Below are 16,181 nucleotides of genomic sequence, written 5' to 3'. Positions count from 1 at the left end.
AATTAACTAAACATGTAGGTACGAACCTTTGTTTGGATGCTGGTGGATGAGGTAATTACCCATCATGCCTAAAGCCGACAGCACAAGCATGTGGGGGCAGTGTTATGATCCGAGGTTGGATCATTTGGTCAAGTCTAGATTCAGTAATGTTCTGTGTCCATTGTTGGCCAAATTGGGATTTTCTGTATGCCTATGTGGCTAACCTATATTTTGTTTTTTGTCTTTGCACCAGTGACCCAGTACTGGTTTGGAAGGATGACTGCCATTTTGCCACCTATCCAAAGACAACAAAGGGCTGTTTGCTTTTTGATTGTTTTCTGAACTTCAGTATCTAAAGTCATTGACCTATCAATAAAAAAGTGGATAAAAAAAATAGATTTTTTGATGTTCTGTTGACAATTTTAGCTATTTTGAGTATATTTGTTAACAACAAAATATTACAAATTGCCACTTTAAACCAATAGTGCTTATATGTGAATGAGTTTTGAAGACAAAATAACTACATAAAATATTTTATTCAAATTTTCCTTCCAAAGTCCAAACAGCATTTAAGTTCCGATTTGGTTTTTTATGATGATTTCAGTTAGGAGCACAGGAAGGACAGTAACTTTTTACTTAGGAAGAGTGGTAGTTCACTGAGCCTCCTCCTCAGAATGACACGGCTGCTAAATTGGAGGTTTGTTTTTCGCCAACAGTACATGATGATCCCACTCTGGCGGAGGAGGCCTGGAGAGAAAGACAGGCCGGGCGGCGCTGTTCAGTGCTAAACCCAATCAAAGGCCAGAGGCTGCTGCGTCTGCCTCCAGCCGGTTGATTGCCAGAGACCCTGGATCAGTGCCTTCATCATCTGACAACCTGTGAGAGCGACTCATTCATTCAATCCTCTCCTACACACCTCCGGGACCTCAACAACACCTCGCAGTGTAATGAATCAAACACTCTGCCAGGAAAACACAAACCCCCGCATCAACACAAACACACACACGTGCAAATGTGCGCATAACTAATGACTGCCAGTGAAGACAAAAGAAAGTTTGTTGGCGAGTTTATGACTTTTTCTTGAAAGGGGAGCCACGTTGGTTGGTTTAGCAGATGGATGCACATCAGTGACGTTCTGGTGCAACATTTCTTTTGATATCTAATCACGGCAGACGCCAACAACGTCGTCCTTATTATTGCGGTAATGAAAACTGAATCAGTCTCACACGGATTAATTTGTAAAAGAAAAATAATTAAGACAAAGGTCCTGTATCAAGCAGACAAATCAGGAAGACAACAAAGTATGATGCGTGACAGTTTCCCCGTGTCCTCCTGCGGTGATGCAGGCCTGTCCTTTGTGTCATGACTAGTTGCTCTCTGGCATTAATCAGAGCGTCGTCCTATCTTGTTAGGCTGAGCTGGGAGATGATAGGGAGACTGCAGGTCTTTAATCAAGGTTAGAATAATCTGTGATGGTAGCTGATTATAAACCTGATCATCAGCAACATATTGTCACCTCCTAATCATCCAAATAAACAGAGAGAGACCTGCCCTCAGCCCCCACGTGGAGGAATAAATTACAAGCACACACACACGCATGAGCCTTCCACATGCATATGCAAACAATTGCACTCATATAAATAAAATTCAACATGTTAAATATGCTCAAAAACACACATAGACGCTTGAATGTCTACGCCCGTGCACAGTGACATGCAATCTGCACCACACAGCAGTTTTACATCAAATACTTTTAATGCAAATACCACGTTTATGGTGCCTTTTGAAATTTCTTGCCTCTCAGCGATTGCGAAATGAATATATTGTAGCTAAGGAACCCCATCTTGAAAGACATCCATCAAGACAGCAGATAAACAATGAAACGGCCCCTCTCAAGTCGATGATAACCTCAACTTCTTTCTAATCTACTTTCATGTGCTTTGTCTCCTTTTTTTATTTACTCCCACTCTTTTATTTCACTTCTCCCGGGGTGAGCCTCTCCTCTCCTTTCTCCTCCTCTCTTCCAGAAGCTCATTACCTTGGGACCGAGTCTCGGGTGCTGTTTTCAACACAGCGAAATTATAACACGACCGGCGACGGCACTCGTTAGCAGCCTTGTCAATCATCCGAGCGGGCAGGGGGAGAAGCAATCGGCGCCGGGGTCAGCGATGAAGATGTTCATTCTCTATTCATCCATCACATCTTCCGGGAAATCAATTTACACCGCATCAGCGTCACAGTGCCTCAACAACAGCAGTGATATGAAAGAGGAGGGAAACAACTTCTGAGAGAAAGACAGAGGAGAGTGGTAGATTCGTTTAGATACAATCTAATAAACGTCACTCATCTTGTGTTTTTTCTCTCTGTCACCCCTAGATAACCTGAATTCATTGCCCTCCACTGTGCAATTACTACTTGCTAATAACTTTTACATATATGTTTGGATGATGAAAAAATGCCTACGCGTTAGTGCTTAGGTAGTTATCAACATGTTTATCCTCGTCCCACTTCCCCATTCCCTCAACGCTTTCACTTTGCCGTCCTTCTTCTTGTCCCGTTTACTTATGTATTCTCTTTGGGAGGTGGCAGGTGACGCGGCACAGATTTGGGATGTTGGCGGCGCTCACATTAATGTAGTTGTTGCTTTCTTGCAGATGTCAGCTCCACGGTTCATTAACGGTGTTTGGTTTAAGGAAACCTCAAGAGAAAGAGGATAAAAGACGAAACGACAGGTAGAGGGGCGTCGAGGAAAGTAATTGGCAACATAAATGAACCCTGGTGTCGCGCTGACACTGTCCACGTTCGTCGACTGCGGATGAAAATACCTTTGAAGGCAATTCCGTGCTGGACATGGAGGCTTTGAGGAAACCTGAAGTGCGAGGTGAGAAATAGTCAAGTAGAGGGAAGTGACAGCAAGAGAAAAAGACGATGGAGTGCCAGTTTATGCGCAATGGAAGCCCAGTCCTACATTTCAGCAAACCGTGGATAAATGTAATGTCAACATCTGTGAACCAACCTATGCTTAATATGATGTCAGCTCACAGTCCGTTTTAACTGCTATAGAACTTATATTCTTATGCACATTTAATGATTGTTATAGGTTCTGCACTGATGGTTCTTAAATAGGGGCAGGAAAGGATATGAATGTTATATATGTGCGAATATCAAAACCTAATGACTCTTACTTCTAATCTTAGGTGTAACCTGAAAACTTGCAGGTTTATGTAATGTTGAGAAAACTGCAATGCACTGAGTTGGAACTGGGGGATTTTAAAATAAATAATAATGATAATTATTACAGGAAAAATATGATCCAGTCAATATAATACTAAAATAACTACATCTCGGGCTGAATGTCACACTATACTTGTGGTTTTTCAGCCATTATTTCCAAAGTCAGAAATATCAGTTGAGAAGCCTGGTGACAGCTATCAGTCACCATTAAAGCCAATTCTGCCAATGAATGAAATTTTGTAAACTGTCTTATCAGCACTGATTAAGCTCAAATTTAACCCAAAAAAACAGTCCTTTCCTAACCCTATGAGCTTTCCTAAGAGTTTTTATAGTCTAAACCTATGAAAGGGGATGCAAAGTCCAATCTCTGGTGGCAAAGTCTTGGATTTTATAAACCAGCCACCTCAAAGAACTCAAAATGTACTGGATGTTTCAATGACAATCACATTACACTATATCTATCTTGGAGGCCAATGGGTGACCAGTTGGATTGGGAACAGCCCAACCTCATTTTGAAAATGACAACATTGGCTGAGCTTTGAAAGGGCTTAAAATGACTTATGTTTATGTATAGCTCATGGTCGGTTGGTAACCTTGTGGTTGTCTGAATAAACTGCGAGAAGAGAGAAAAACTGATATAGGCCACCTAACATTGTTAAATAGGGACAATCCTTAGACGGAGGAGGTGGATGTCTTAATGCTAACACAGCTAATGTGGCTCACCTGAAAAAATTGTGCATATCTGAAAGTAAGCACTGGATGTATTGTGTGTTGAAAATACTCTATGACAGACAGTGTCATGTCAAAAGCTAAATGGAAACACCATCAGCTGTTCCTGGTAACTCAGCCCTTTACCGCCCCAGACCATAAACCATTACCATGTATTTCTTAAGTCCAAACCACAGACTCGTTATCATATGCACTTATCGTAGCAAAAAAGTTTGTTTTGTTGTTCTGGAAAAAAATCAGAAGTTCCTTCAGTTAAATTATGGCTGGAAGAAATGGTTAAACTCTCACCTGGAGAGAATTTGGTTCTCATTGTTAAATAAATCCGATGAGTTTAATCAGATGTGGCATCCCCTTCAACAATATATTGATAACTCAACCTGAATATAATTAGAAATTATGTGGCCTCCCTTGGTGTGATATATCATAAGTCCTGGGATGGGGGGTGGTTGAGGGTTGTTAAATTCTGTGTTTGTTATGTTTGCTTTCCTCTATTGTACTTTTGGTTTGTTCACTGTGTTTATTTCTCAAAATGTGGACAAATTGTAATAATAGATGTTTTTGTGACTAACCTCTGAATAAAAAGATTGACAACAAACCGCAGACTCACAGCCAGACTAAACAGTATTAGAGCATCGTAGGTAAATGCTGCAGGTTAATTGAACTATCCCAATTTGACCTAAAGTGTCTGATGGCATTGCCTGGATTCCGTTTGTCAAAATGCCAATGGCTGGTTCTGGAGCATCACACTATTTAGTGTCTGTTTTCTCTCAGTGTATATGGGCTGTATTTCACCTGTAACCATGAATTGCAGTGTTATTTCCAGCTGTTTCCTCGCTAAATCTTGTCTCAAAAGTCTGTGCTTTCTCTTCTTATTAGAGGTGACACGACGTCCTCTAAACAACAGAACTGCTATGAGAATCACTTTGCAATTTCAATGAATACCAGAAGTGCAGCTGTGGAAAATAACTCACTATTGTCTGTAAATATTTGAAGATGCTACAATCTATCCAACTACAAAAAGCCCCGAAAAGCCGACAGAGTGTACTAAAAGTTGATGAAATAATGTACTGTGTTGTCGTGTTGCATTGGTCTGAACTCGCAGGGTTTCAGGATATTATCGTTTTGCAAGTATAGTTGCAGGTTATAGCTCATCTGTTGTGAATCTTTGTTCTGAACTGGGCTTTATTGTAACCATGACAGTAATCATCGTGCATTTTTCTTACTTTAGCCCTCTCCCAAACCCTTTTTCTAACCTGAACAAAGTTGCTTTTCTGCCTAAACCTAACCAAATCTCCGTGCATATATGTCATTTTCAGAGAATGGAAATCGACCTATGCTGTCGTTCAGACATGAGGATGAATTGGTTGGGAAAGTGTATGTGTGTGTGTGTGTGTGTGTGTGTGTGTGTGTGTTGCCAGGAGTGTGTGTTTGTGGGTGCTTTCATTCCAGGAGATGTCATGCTGTTTGAGCAAACGGTTCTCCGTTAAGGCCATCCACCACCTGCTGCCGCCGTCGCCACCCCTGCTGTACCCATCCAGCCTAGTGCCAATGCCTCCGACACGGCAGCCGCCAATGCCAGGAGCCCGCCTGCCCCTTGTCTCACCAGAGCAGATGTCACTCAATTGCCCTCCACGCCCCCCCCCCCCCCCTCTAGAAAAGCTCTGCCACCATCGCCATCACATCCACCACCACCACCTCCACCACCCGAACAGGCAGCCATGCCGACATGCCAAGCAGGCAACACCCGACGTGTGAAGAGAGAGAGGGGTGGCGGCTATATCGACGGGACGGCAAGGCAGGAATGCACAGCGTGGGAGCGTTGTCGATTTTTCGCACTCCCCTTCATCTATCTCCTCCCCCCTTCTGCCCCCTAACCACCCACCTCTCCACCACTAGTATGAACATGCCACATGCACTGGCACATAAACACATGCACAGTCTATTCTCTCCTCACCCCCGTTTTGCAAAAAGAGACACACTTTCCCCTTCTTTCTCCCGAGATGACACCCCCTGCAGGCCTTTGGAATATTCTAATTCTGTTTCCTAACTCTTATTATGTGTGGAGTGTGTGACATGTGAATTGTAATTAGTCGCTCTGGGGTGAGCAGAGAGCAAAACCCCCACCTCCCTAAAAAATTAAAAAAAGAACCAAAAGAGGAGGTGGGGGAGAAAAGACTGGAGGGCGAATAATCTTTCCAAATACCCCATCCAATTTGAACCCCCCAGTCACCACCTTGTGCTTCTTGTGTCGTCGCTTTTGATTTTCTCACATAGGTGCGCTCACTCAGCCCCCAGCGTTCTTTGTTTCTCCTTCCGGCACTTATCCAAGGCCTTTCACCTCTGTGCACATGCCTCTCCCTCGCTTCTTCTTATCCATACGTAGCTTCCTCCTTCGCACCGCCGTGGATCTTATCTGCAAGGTAGGCCCGTATCAATAACCCTGCAGCCTCCGCTCCTCCACTACAAAGGGCCTGGGCGACAGGGGCTAGCTGTAGGGATGGAAGATAATGGGATTGAGGTGGTACTTAAATCTCAGCGAACCACAGCAGCTCAAGTAATTAGTGGATGGGATCCATACTGGGGGCGCTAAGCAGAGCTAATGCTACCCTGGGCTCTGCTGCTGGAGCAAAATTAGCAGTATGGGAATGTGTAGAGCTATCACATGGATTATCTGGTCTGCTTCTGCCTCTCAAACTCTCTCTTGATAGACAACCTATAGCGGTTCATGAGGTGGCGTTTGCTTTCCAAGAACCCGAAATAGGAGGAGAAAGGGAAAGGGAGAGGCGAGCCGGAGGTTGGGGAGGGAGGAAGGAAGGGAGGAAGGAAGGAGGGAGGGAGGGGATGGTGAGGAGGAGGAAAGGGGATTGTAATTTCACAGCAGTGTCAGAGGAGCCAGCCGAGGCCCTGTCTTTCCATTGAGGCTTCATTAGGGCGAACAATGGACTTCCCTGCCATCTAATTAGACGAGGTTAATGAGGAGAGGAGGGTCGCGGCCGATCCCTACCGTGTGCACGCTGTGTCATGTGCGGGGGAGGTGGTCAAGGGGTCTCGGGGGCGTGAGGGGAGGGTCACCCCGAACACGGTTTTGCAGATTATTGCGTATTTGATGAGGAAATGAGGTACAGTGTTGGGGGTAAATGTGCTCCTGAGTGGGAAGAGGAGCAAACTTCATCTAGAACACACTGGAGATGAACTTCATCAGAAAGAGAGGAGATATTAGACCTACTGTAATATGTACTTTTCTTTTTTAATTTCATGCACAGGTAAAACACTTGAGAATGTTTCCATGTTTTGTTTGACTTGATTTTAGTCATGCATATTTAAAAGTTGAATGAATTTATGAATGTTCTTCTAAATATATGAGCATGTCATGTTTTGACCATAAAGAACAGGTTAAAACCAAAGATCTTCAACTTTCATTACGACCAAAAATCTACTTTTAATTGGAAAACAGAATGATTTGACATTTGACTTTATTTTAACATTTTCTCAGACTTTTACGAAACTCCTGATCTCTTACTTTTCTCTTACCCTTACTCCCAATTATCACTAAATAACAGCACTGACTTAGAACAGCAGCAGCCTAAGAAGATTAGAATACAACGTACAAGAAAATAGTGAACCTTAAATTGTGGTATATTTTGAATCCTGGTTGGCATTCATGAGTTTTCCAATGACCAAGGCTCATACAAAGCATAGTTTTTGTGCTGATAAAATATAATTTACAGAGTTTAATAAATACTACAAATGAAACACAGTAATTCTGAACATTTATCTCATAATTATTTCTGCAATATCTGTGTTGTACAGTGAGCTCTCTGTATGCAGTGCATGTTTTATATTAAAATGTGATCAACAAAGTAGACGTCCACAGTAAGGCTGGGCAAAGTAGATGATCTTAAAAATAATATTATATAATAATAACAATTTGAATTTTCTAATAGTGTTTTATAGCACAAATGTGTGGCGTTATGACTTCTGACAATGAATTCTAAAGGGACTTTCAGTTGTGCACAATGTCTCCTGGACCATGCTGGTTAATTTAGTTTTCTGTCTTTCATGCCTCCTTTACATGTTAATTTATTTTTCTTTTTTACTATGTTTTATTGTTTGCTTCAGTAAGCTGCACAAAGGCAAGTGAACATAAGATAGTAGTTAATACAGTTAAAGATATAGTTAATATAAATGCTAAGTGCCTGTAGAAGTGATCTTGAATAAATAATAGGAAGTAACTAAAGGTGCTTCTTAAATGGTTCATTGCTTAAAAAGGGTTAGTCATAGGGTTTCAACTGATGTTAAGTAAAATTAAGTAAATTATTGAACCTTATGTGGTAGGGAGGATGACCAAAAAAATAATAGCATGCGTTTTTCTGATTTCATCTTTGAATATACACCAGATAAGTGCTTATTATGATGCCCAGCTTCAGCCGTTATTTTTTATATTTTGAAGAGTTCAGACATCAGTGCTGAGCATAACGCTGTCTTACAGGGACAGTGGGAGTGAGGCGGCCGACTGTGAGGCTGCACTGTACCTTTAAGTGAACCCTTTAAGACTTCGCTTGTTGTACAGTCAGCCAGTCATTAATGGCCGAATTCTGCATCCTCCATCCCACTGGCTATTGAAATTCATGGGTCAAAGGAGCAGCTCACCAAAACGCTATCAGATGGAAAAACTGATGGCTACTGGACGAGAAACCCTGTTTTTTTTTTCCTTTTGTGTAAGAGACAGACAATATGCTGCATGCAGGGATGGAAATAAACAACATGAAATAAAACCAGAGAAAACTGCATTGTTAATAGAAGTTTTAAAAGCCTTTTCTCATTTCCCTTTTATGCCAAACTACCAGTTTGTGAACTCTATGCAGACATAGGCACAAATGTCAAATAAGAATGAAAAAAAACAGACATGTTTTCACAAGAAAAACATGACACAATGATTTCTTTTACATGATAAAACTACACAGTAATTATTTATTGTTTATTGTTAATTACCACTGATAAATAAGAGACAAAAACCTTGACATTTTCGCATTATATCAAGTTTATATCAACTGCACAAGCAACTGGATATTGTATGACAAATGATATGATAAGTGACTCGCAATACTACAGAAAATAAATGTTTTACTTTTATAATGTAGTTTAAGCTTATTTACAGAATACATTCAAAATATCTGCAAGAATATATCATGTTCTATGACAATGAGTAATGATGTATTATTTAATTATAAGTGAATTGCTTTCATTAGAGTTACTCAAGTATTTACCAGGTAAATATATAGTTATACACCTAAAAAACATCAACAGTTATCTCCACTAAAATAAGTCTTAAGAAATAGAGGAAGGCTGCAAATTCTTAGGACCCCCCCCAATTCAACTTACTTTTTCCATTCAGTCGTAAATTACAACAACACTTGCCATCCATTCTACTGTTATAAATACTTGGGTACATTTTCTCAGGTATTTTTAATAAATCTAATGCAAAAGGACACTCCATGTAATTTGCAATAAAATACTCTTTTGCATATGTAATTAAAAGGAATTTCCACTGCATATGTTCCACATAACTTGTACAGATGGTCATACGGAGTTTTATATATGTATATATATATATATATATATATATATATATATATATATATATATATATATATATATATATATATATATATATATATATATATATATATATATATATATATATATTTCAGCTGTAGTTCCTCTGATTGTACACATTTAGCTGTTGTAATGACAAAGTATATTGTTTTACTTAAATTACCTGTAATGAAGTAAAGTTGGGAACAGGTTGTTAGTAATGTTACTCATCAATTCAAGGTACAATTGAAGTAAAGTTGAAAAATGAACAGTGTCATGATACATGTTGTTAAATACTTGGGTATTTTCTTGCAGATGTTTTTACAATTTTCTCACTACATAATGAAGCTTTATTAGTTATTTATCTTTGTAACAGTACTTGTATTACCACAGTTTTACCATATGATTTTTCACAGAATATTTTGCTACTTACGTGAATTCTGAAATTAAAAATGAATGTTTTTCTTAATATTTCAGCAGTTATTTCTCTGTATTTACCTGTATTCATTAGTGGTTATTAACAACAAGAGTCTGTCATTTTATATGTATTTTAATGGGTAAATATTATTTAAAAACACATTTTAAAGCAAGGATTAGTGAAAGAGAAAGTAGGCAACAAAAAACTACTTTCACAAAATCAAGTTACAAATTTCATTAAGTTGATCAAATAGATTATATTTAAACTGGAACAACCTCCACAAGAAAAGACCAATGGTGCATGAAACATTCTTTTGGAAATTTTTATAATTTTATGTAGTCAGAAAGCCAAAACTCTAAAACTATCCAATTGTTTAAACAATTAAACTGAACTTGAACTATGTATGTTCCATGTAACTTGTCTCTGCATTTGCTTAGTTATTTGTCGGAGGGAATTACCCAACAATGAGCTGTAGTTTAGAATATGCACTGGGTAAATATGTAATAATAGTTAGGGGACCATGACGGAAGATAAATGACAAAAAGACAATCAGGTGCTTGGTTTATCCCACATACTATGCAAAATGTGACGTCACATTACAGCTAATTAATCAGTCGGGTGTAAAAGGAAGCAAAGACTGTGTGATTGCAACAGACAAAGGTTTATGTAACAGGTTTATGTATAGATAAAGACAGGCTCTTGTCGAGAAAAAGAAACTTTTACAAGGTGACAAATGGTGTTTAATAATTAATGCATAACAGTGATGGTGAGAACCAAGCTGTAACATAAGGGGAAGGAGATGCTGTGTCTTGGTTTTATCAGATTCACTGGAACAAACAGCAGGAATCCATATCTTAAAACTAAGCATTTTACCAGTATTTTCATCTTTTTTTGCCATGAAACAACCCTTTTGAAACGGTGTCCTACATTACACCGCATTACCAGAGATTGGAGGTATAAGCGATGCTAGTAGCAGCAGCAGCAGCGTGGCTTTTCCGTGGATGTGTAATATGATTTTTGTGAACCGGGAGGCAATTTTGAGATTTCAGAAAACAATGTTATCATCGCACATTAGCAGAATCTAGAGATTACCCCTGCTGCAGTGGAGCCATTGTCTGTTTTGGACACACACACACACACACACACACACACACACACACACACACACACACACACACACACACACACACATTTGTGCACACAGATTCAGGTAATTTCTAGTAATGTGTGGGTCATAGTGTGCAAAAATTACCATAATCACAGTTGCTGTTAGGCTAATGTCAGATTGTGTGTGGGGAGAATAACCAGAATAACACTGAAATAGATAGATAGATAGATAGATAGATAGATAGATAGATAGATAGATAGATAGATAGATAGATAGATAGATAGATAGATAGATAGATAGATAGATAGATAGATAGATAGATAGATCGATCCTAGTTTACAAAGCGTCAGCCTCAGTCTCACTTCTTTTCATTTCCCCACTGAAATGACTGTGCGGAAACTGACATGCGCGAGCAAAATGTTAATCAAACAAACCCATTTCTCCTCAACAGCTAAACCAAACAAACGGGCCTCAACTTTCCCATTCAAGTCAGAATGACAGCGTAACACAACACAACAGCAAGCGAACGCTGCTTTCTTTATTCAGGGAACGTCAGCCGCGCGCTATTCTGTTGAAAATATCAACTTCAGATGTTGAGGGGAGGAAAAAAAAAAGACGGGCGTTTTGTCTGCCTTTGTTGGTTCGGGCTTGATATGCAGCGTGAGCCTTTCAAGCCATTTGTTAGACTCAATTTCTTCCTCTGTTACATCTGCAGATTACGTTTCAAGCAAACAACCAGCAACATGAAGGCACAGAAGCGCTATTATGGTGAGAGAATGACAACTTGCATAGGTAGAGAGCAGGAGGAAATACAAGAGGATGAAAAAGAAGTTGATGTAAAGAAGGCAAGGGGAGATTGGAAAGAGGCGGAGATGGAAGTGATGGGATGTATGAGTGTGTGTATTGTAAATCCATGCATGCAGGTTATGCAAATAAAAGCGCTTTGATTCTCCGGCCTTAAACATAGTCCTCTCTCTTATTGTTTTTCTTTTGCCTTAACACTTACGTGTGGTTTTGTTTCTCCTTAACTGTTTTCGCTCATGAAAAAAGCACGTTTCAACCAAACTTGAAACAGACTTGTAGTAGATTTCGATTATGGCAGATGCTCAGGATGTATCAAGGAATGGCGGCTGGTTTAGTTTGTTCAGAAAGCCGTATATGGAATGGCATTTGGATGTGACAAAGAAAATGTTTTTTAATGGATTTGGTCAATTTTCCAGGTTAAGAGATGAGCTGATCTTAGTCAGAGGTAATCACTAGGATCAAGGAACAAATTTGAAGATACTTCTACATATATAATGGTCTGGGCCAAAGTTAAAGGTACTATAGATGATGATAAGATGCACTGAGGACAACCACTAGTTTTCAGAAAGTCTGGTGTATCAATAACTGGATTTTTATTAGGATTCTGCCAGTTTCCCCATAAAAATAATCATTGTCAGAGGTCATGATCAGCATCAGTTCAGTAACTGACTTTCCAAGTTTGCTCAACAGTTAGACTTTGGGCTTTTCTGTAGATCGTCACAGATACTGAAGTTGCATTAAGGACGACAGCTTTTTCACAAAGCATCATGTGTCATCAAATAGATTTGTAGGTGAAATGGCAAGAGGTTTTTGAGGATTCTGACAACTTTATCATGCAAGACGAACATCAGTTTTGTCACAGCTGACATTAACAAGTTGCATTGACCAGCATCAAGCAACAATTCCAGGGATCCATGCACATATTCACTGGCTTCTGTCAATTTATAAATGAGATGCTCAGGTTGCATTGAGGAAGACAGCAGGTTTAGCTGTTGCACAAAGCCTAGAGGATTTTCCAGAAATACCAAAGGTTTTTGAGGAATCCAGTGCATTATCTTTGTCGTAGCTGGTGTTACATGTTTCAAATAATCACTATCAAGCAGCAAAGGGATATTTATGGACAGATATTGGGTTCTGTCAGCTTCCAAGTTTGGTAAATTATCATGATTTTGATATTTGTAGGTCGTCACACATGCACAGAATTCATTGAGGAGCAGTTTTCAGAAAGCCTTGATTGGTTAATAACTGGGTTTTTATGTGAAATGGTGAAGAGAGTCTATCTTTTGTCAGAACTCATGATGGCCAGGGTGTCAAAACGCAAATTTAAAGACTGGGTTTCCAGGTTTTCTAGGGTGATTCCACAGATGCTCAGGATGCACCAAAAAAGAAAGCTAAATGTGAAAGTCCACAAGTCATCTGTCAGTTTTCTGGTGTAATCAGAAGTATAATCTTTGTCCAAGCTGGCGTTATGAGTTACGACCACCAGCATCAATCAAAAGGGGTCAAAAAATCAGGTATATTGTACATATGCATTAGCTTCTGTCAGTTCCCAAATGTTTAAAAGCTTCTAAATGTCTTTAGATGTATTGGCCATCATCCACATCCAAAAACAAAGCAGCAGCACATCTGTAAAATAAAGCATTTGTAGGCTTTTTTTTCTCCCCATCCTTTCATCCTCACTCTTTTGTAATATGAATTCCATTTCATCCATCACTCTGGATCATATCAAAACAGTCTGTTTTCAGCTATATTTATAAGTTGGATACTTCATTAAACACAACAGTACCGGTGGCTTCGTCACCGGCTCTGAACAAGAAAAAAGACAGTGTGCTTTTGTGTAGCTTGTTTTTTATGATTAATATTTAAAAAGAAAACTTGCAGGCAGTTCATTATTGTCCTACTCTCTTGCAAGCTTTCAGTCAAATAGCCTAATTTAACATTTTATAGCCACTTTGACCAATGTAGTTTCAGTGTGTCAGGACAAAACACTTAACGGTATCTTCTGTTATCTTTGGGATTAAAAGGATTTCTTAACCCTTAAATTTTGGGGCAAGATCTTTCATCATTTTCTATCTCCTCCTTCATGTTTAATCACTCCTCGGATTTATTTTTGATCAGGAATAAACAAATTAAGCCAAAAACTCAGATGTGGACGTGTCGCTCTGGTATTTCTTAAGCCTAATTGGTCTAGTTGGGGTCAAAACACAATCTTTTCTAATTAAGAAACAAATATTAGCTGTGGTGTGATCTCATCCAGGGATTCAGAGCCATGTTGTTTTTGTGCTTTGCGGGCTTAGAACGTGCATCCCTCCAGAAGCATGCAAAGAAAATCCTCAATCCCAGTAAAAGTGAAAGTAAATCCTCTTCCATATTCCATAGCTCTACATGTTATGAGTGTGTACTCTTCAATAAGGAGGGTCACTTGCCACAGAGCAGTAGACTGCTGACAAGCCCAGTTTTCTTGTCTTTCCGAGGCTTGGCAGCAGTGTACTGCTTTAACCTAGATCGCCATCTAGTGATCGTGTTCAGTACACCACCAGAAGCCAATGAACATTCCTGGAGGATGGAGGAACATATCTAAGAAATCAGCAGGAGTTTAGGTGTTGAGCTCTAACATACTGAGATGGCAATTATCTTCAGTTTTGTCATGAAAATCAGCAACAAATTTCATCAAAGACAGTTGACTTATCCGTTGTCGCTGCTTCTGGTGAGAGTTAAATTTCTCATTTCCAGGGCACGAACAGTCAAACTTAAGTTGCATGGTCCAAGCAACTACATCTACAGAGCTGCTTTTGGTGTTTTATTGCAGCCCAAAGCAGTATATCTCCTAAAATTTCATAAAATGCTACCTTAGGTTTTAGGTTTGTCGTAGAATTTGATTAGAGGTTATGTTTATCACAATGTAATGCATGAAGTGAATTTTTTAAATGAAAAAGAGAAAATTTTCAAAGTGGACAGTTCACTTTTTATATATATAATTCCAGTAATGTACCAGCTGTGATGAGTTTAAGCCTGAAAAATGGTTTTCACGCATTTATGTTTTCAATGATTCAATTAATTAATTCTTAGAATTTACCCAACCCATGGACTTTTAGAACATTTTTACAGTTTTTATAACAGCACTTTCCTTTACAGCTCAGTGTTAAACAACATATTCTGTCTTCTCTGTGCAAATAAAACCCACAGCAACCCAAAGTTTTTCACAATCATCTGGCAAAAACAAACCAGCATAAATCCAGGACAGTTATGTAAAATGTGTTTCCCTGAGGAGGCTTCTTTTTTTTTTGCTGTGAAAGTACCAAAACTCTCTGAAAACTGACCTGATCACCTGAAATTTGCTCCAAAGTTTCATAGTTATAGTTATAGAGTTATCCTGGTGAATTCAGAAATAAAACTGTACCTGTGTCTTATTTCTTTTACACGTCTGCACTCGGTTTTATGAGCTTCTTGATGTTTTACAATTTGTAATGTTTTTACCTGAGTGTTTTAACTTTTTCTACATTTCTACTACTATTTATATGAGATTTTTTTAATGCCATGGATGACATGCTGAATTTTTTTAAACTTTAAAGGTTCATAAAAGCCCTTCCTAAACACTAGACGCACTGGAGATGGTGTCACTTCATTTACGATACCAATGCTTTTTCTGTCTCTCAAATAAGCCATGAATAAATTACAAAGCATACATCCTTTGCATCCTTGTACATAGTACAGTAAAATAAACAAAATCAGTCAGTTTCACCAGTTTCTACAGTTAATGGTGTGTTTCCTGAATGCAGCATTTTTTGTTTCATTGAAATAATGCTTCACATAAGGTTTCTGCGCTGTGGTTATTGTTTTTACATAGAATATATATGTGTTTTAGCGTGGTGCCTGTACATGTGCAGCTGTTCTTGTGTGTGTTTGTGTGCATACGTGACTTCATGTGTGTGTGCAGAGGCCATGCTCCTCACCTCTCTATAATGAAATCATGCGGGTCAGTGAGGCCGCTGAGGCTCGGGCAGGTCACCCAACAGATCGGAACTAAGCTGCTTTGACCCAGCCTGGTACTGCATGCCAAACACACACAAAATCACACACAAACGCACACACCGTACATATACCCAACGCTTACAGCACAATGGGAGCACTGTAAAGAAGGGAGGGTGTGTGGTAATGATTAAAAAGTGAGGTTTTTACACACACACAGTGAAGGATATATTCACAACCATGCAAAAAAAAAAAAAACCAATTGTTCGCCTCCTTTTTTTTTTTTGGCTAATAAAAGCCAAGATGTCCTTAAAAAGAGGGTTTGGAAAAATTACATCAGGAAAT

At 39.2% G+C, this 16,181-nt stretch overlaps 2 protein-coding genes across 1 annotated transcript; one reads left to right on the top strand and one right to left on the bottom strand.

Moving 5' to 3' along the window:
- LOC115434446 (ly6/PLAUR domain-containing protein 6-like) overlaps window positions 1-16,181 on the bottom strand; it is a 1,359,089-nt gene that overhangs the window by 971,528 nt on the left and 371,380 nt on the right.
- Window positions 2,830-6,861, top strand: LOC115436520 (merozoite surface protein CMZ-8-like). Its single transcript, XM_030159379.1, has 4 exons — window positions 2,830-2,860; window positions 5,431-5,732; window positions 6,217-6,362; window positions 6,651-6,861. Exons 1-4 carry the CDS (start codon window positions 2,830-2,832, stop codon window positions 6,859-6,861), a joined length of 690 nt encoding a protein of 229 aa, XP_030015239.1.

This window comes from Sphaeramia orbicularis, chromosome 2, assembly GCF_902148855.1.
Source record: "Sphaeramia orbicularis chromosome 2, fSphaOr1.1, whole genome shotgun sequence".
NCBI lineage: Eukaryota > Metazoa > Chordata > Actinopteri > Kurtiformes > Apogonidae > Sphaeramia > Sphaeramia orbicularis.
Note: the sequence above shows the minus strand (reverse complement) of the source record. Positions and strands in the feature narration are given on the sequence as shown.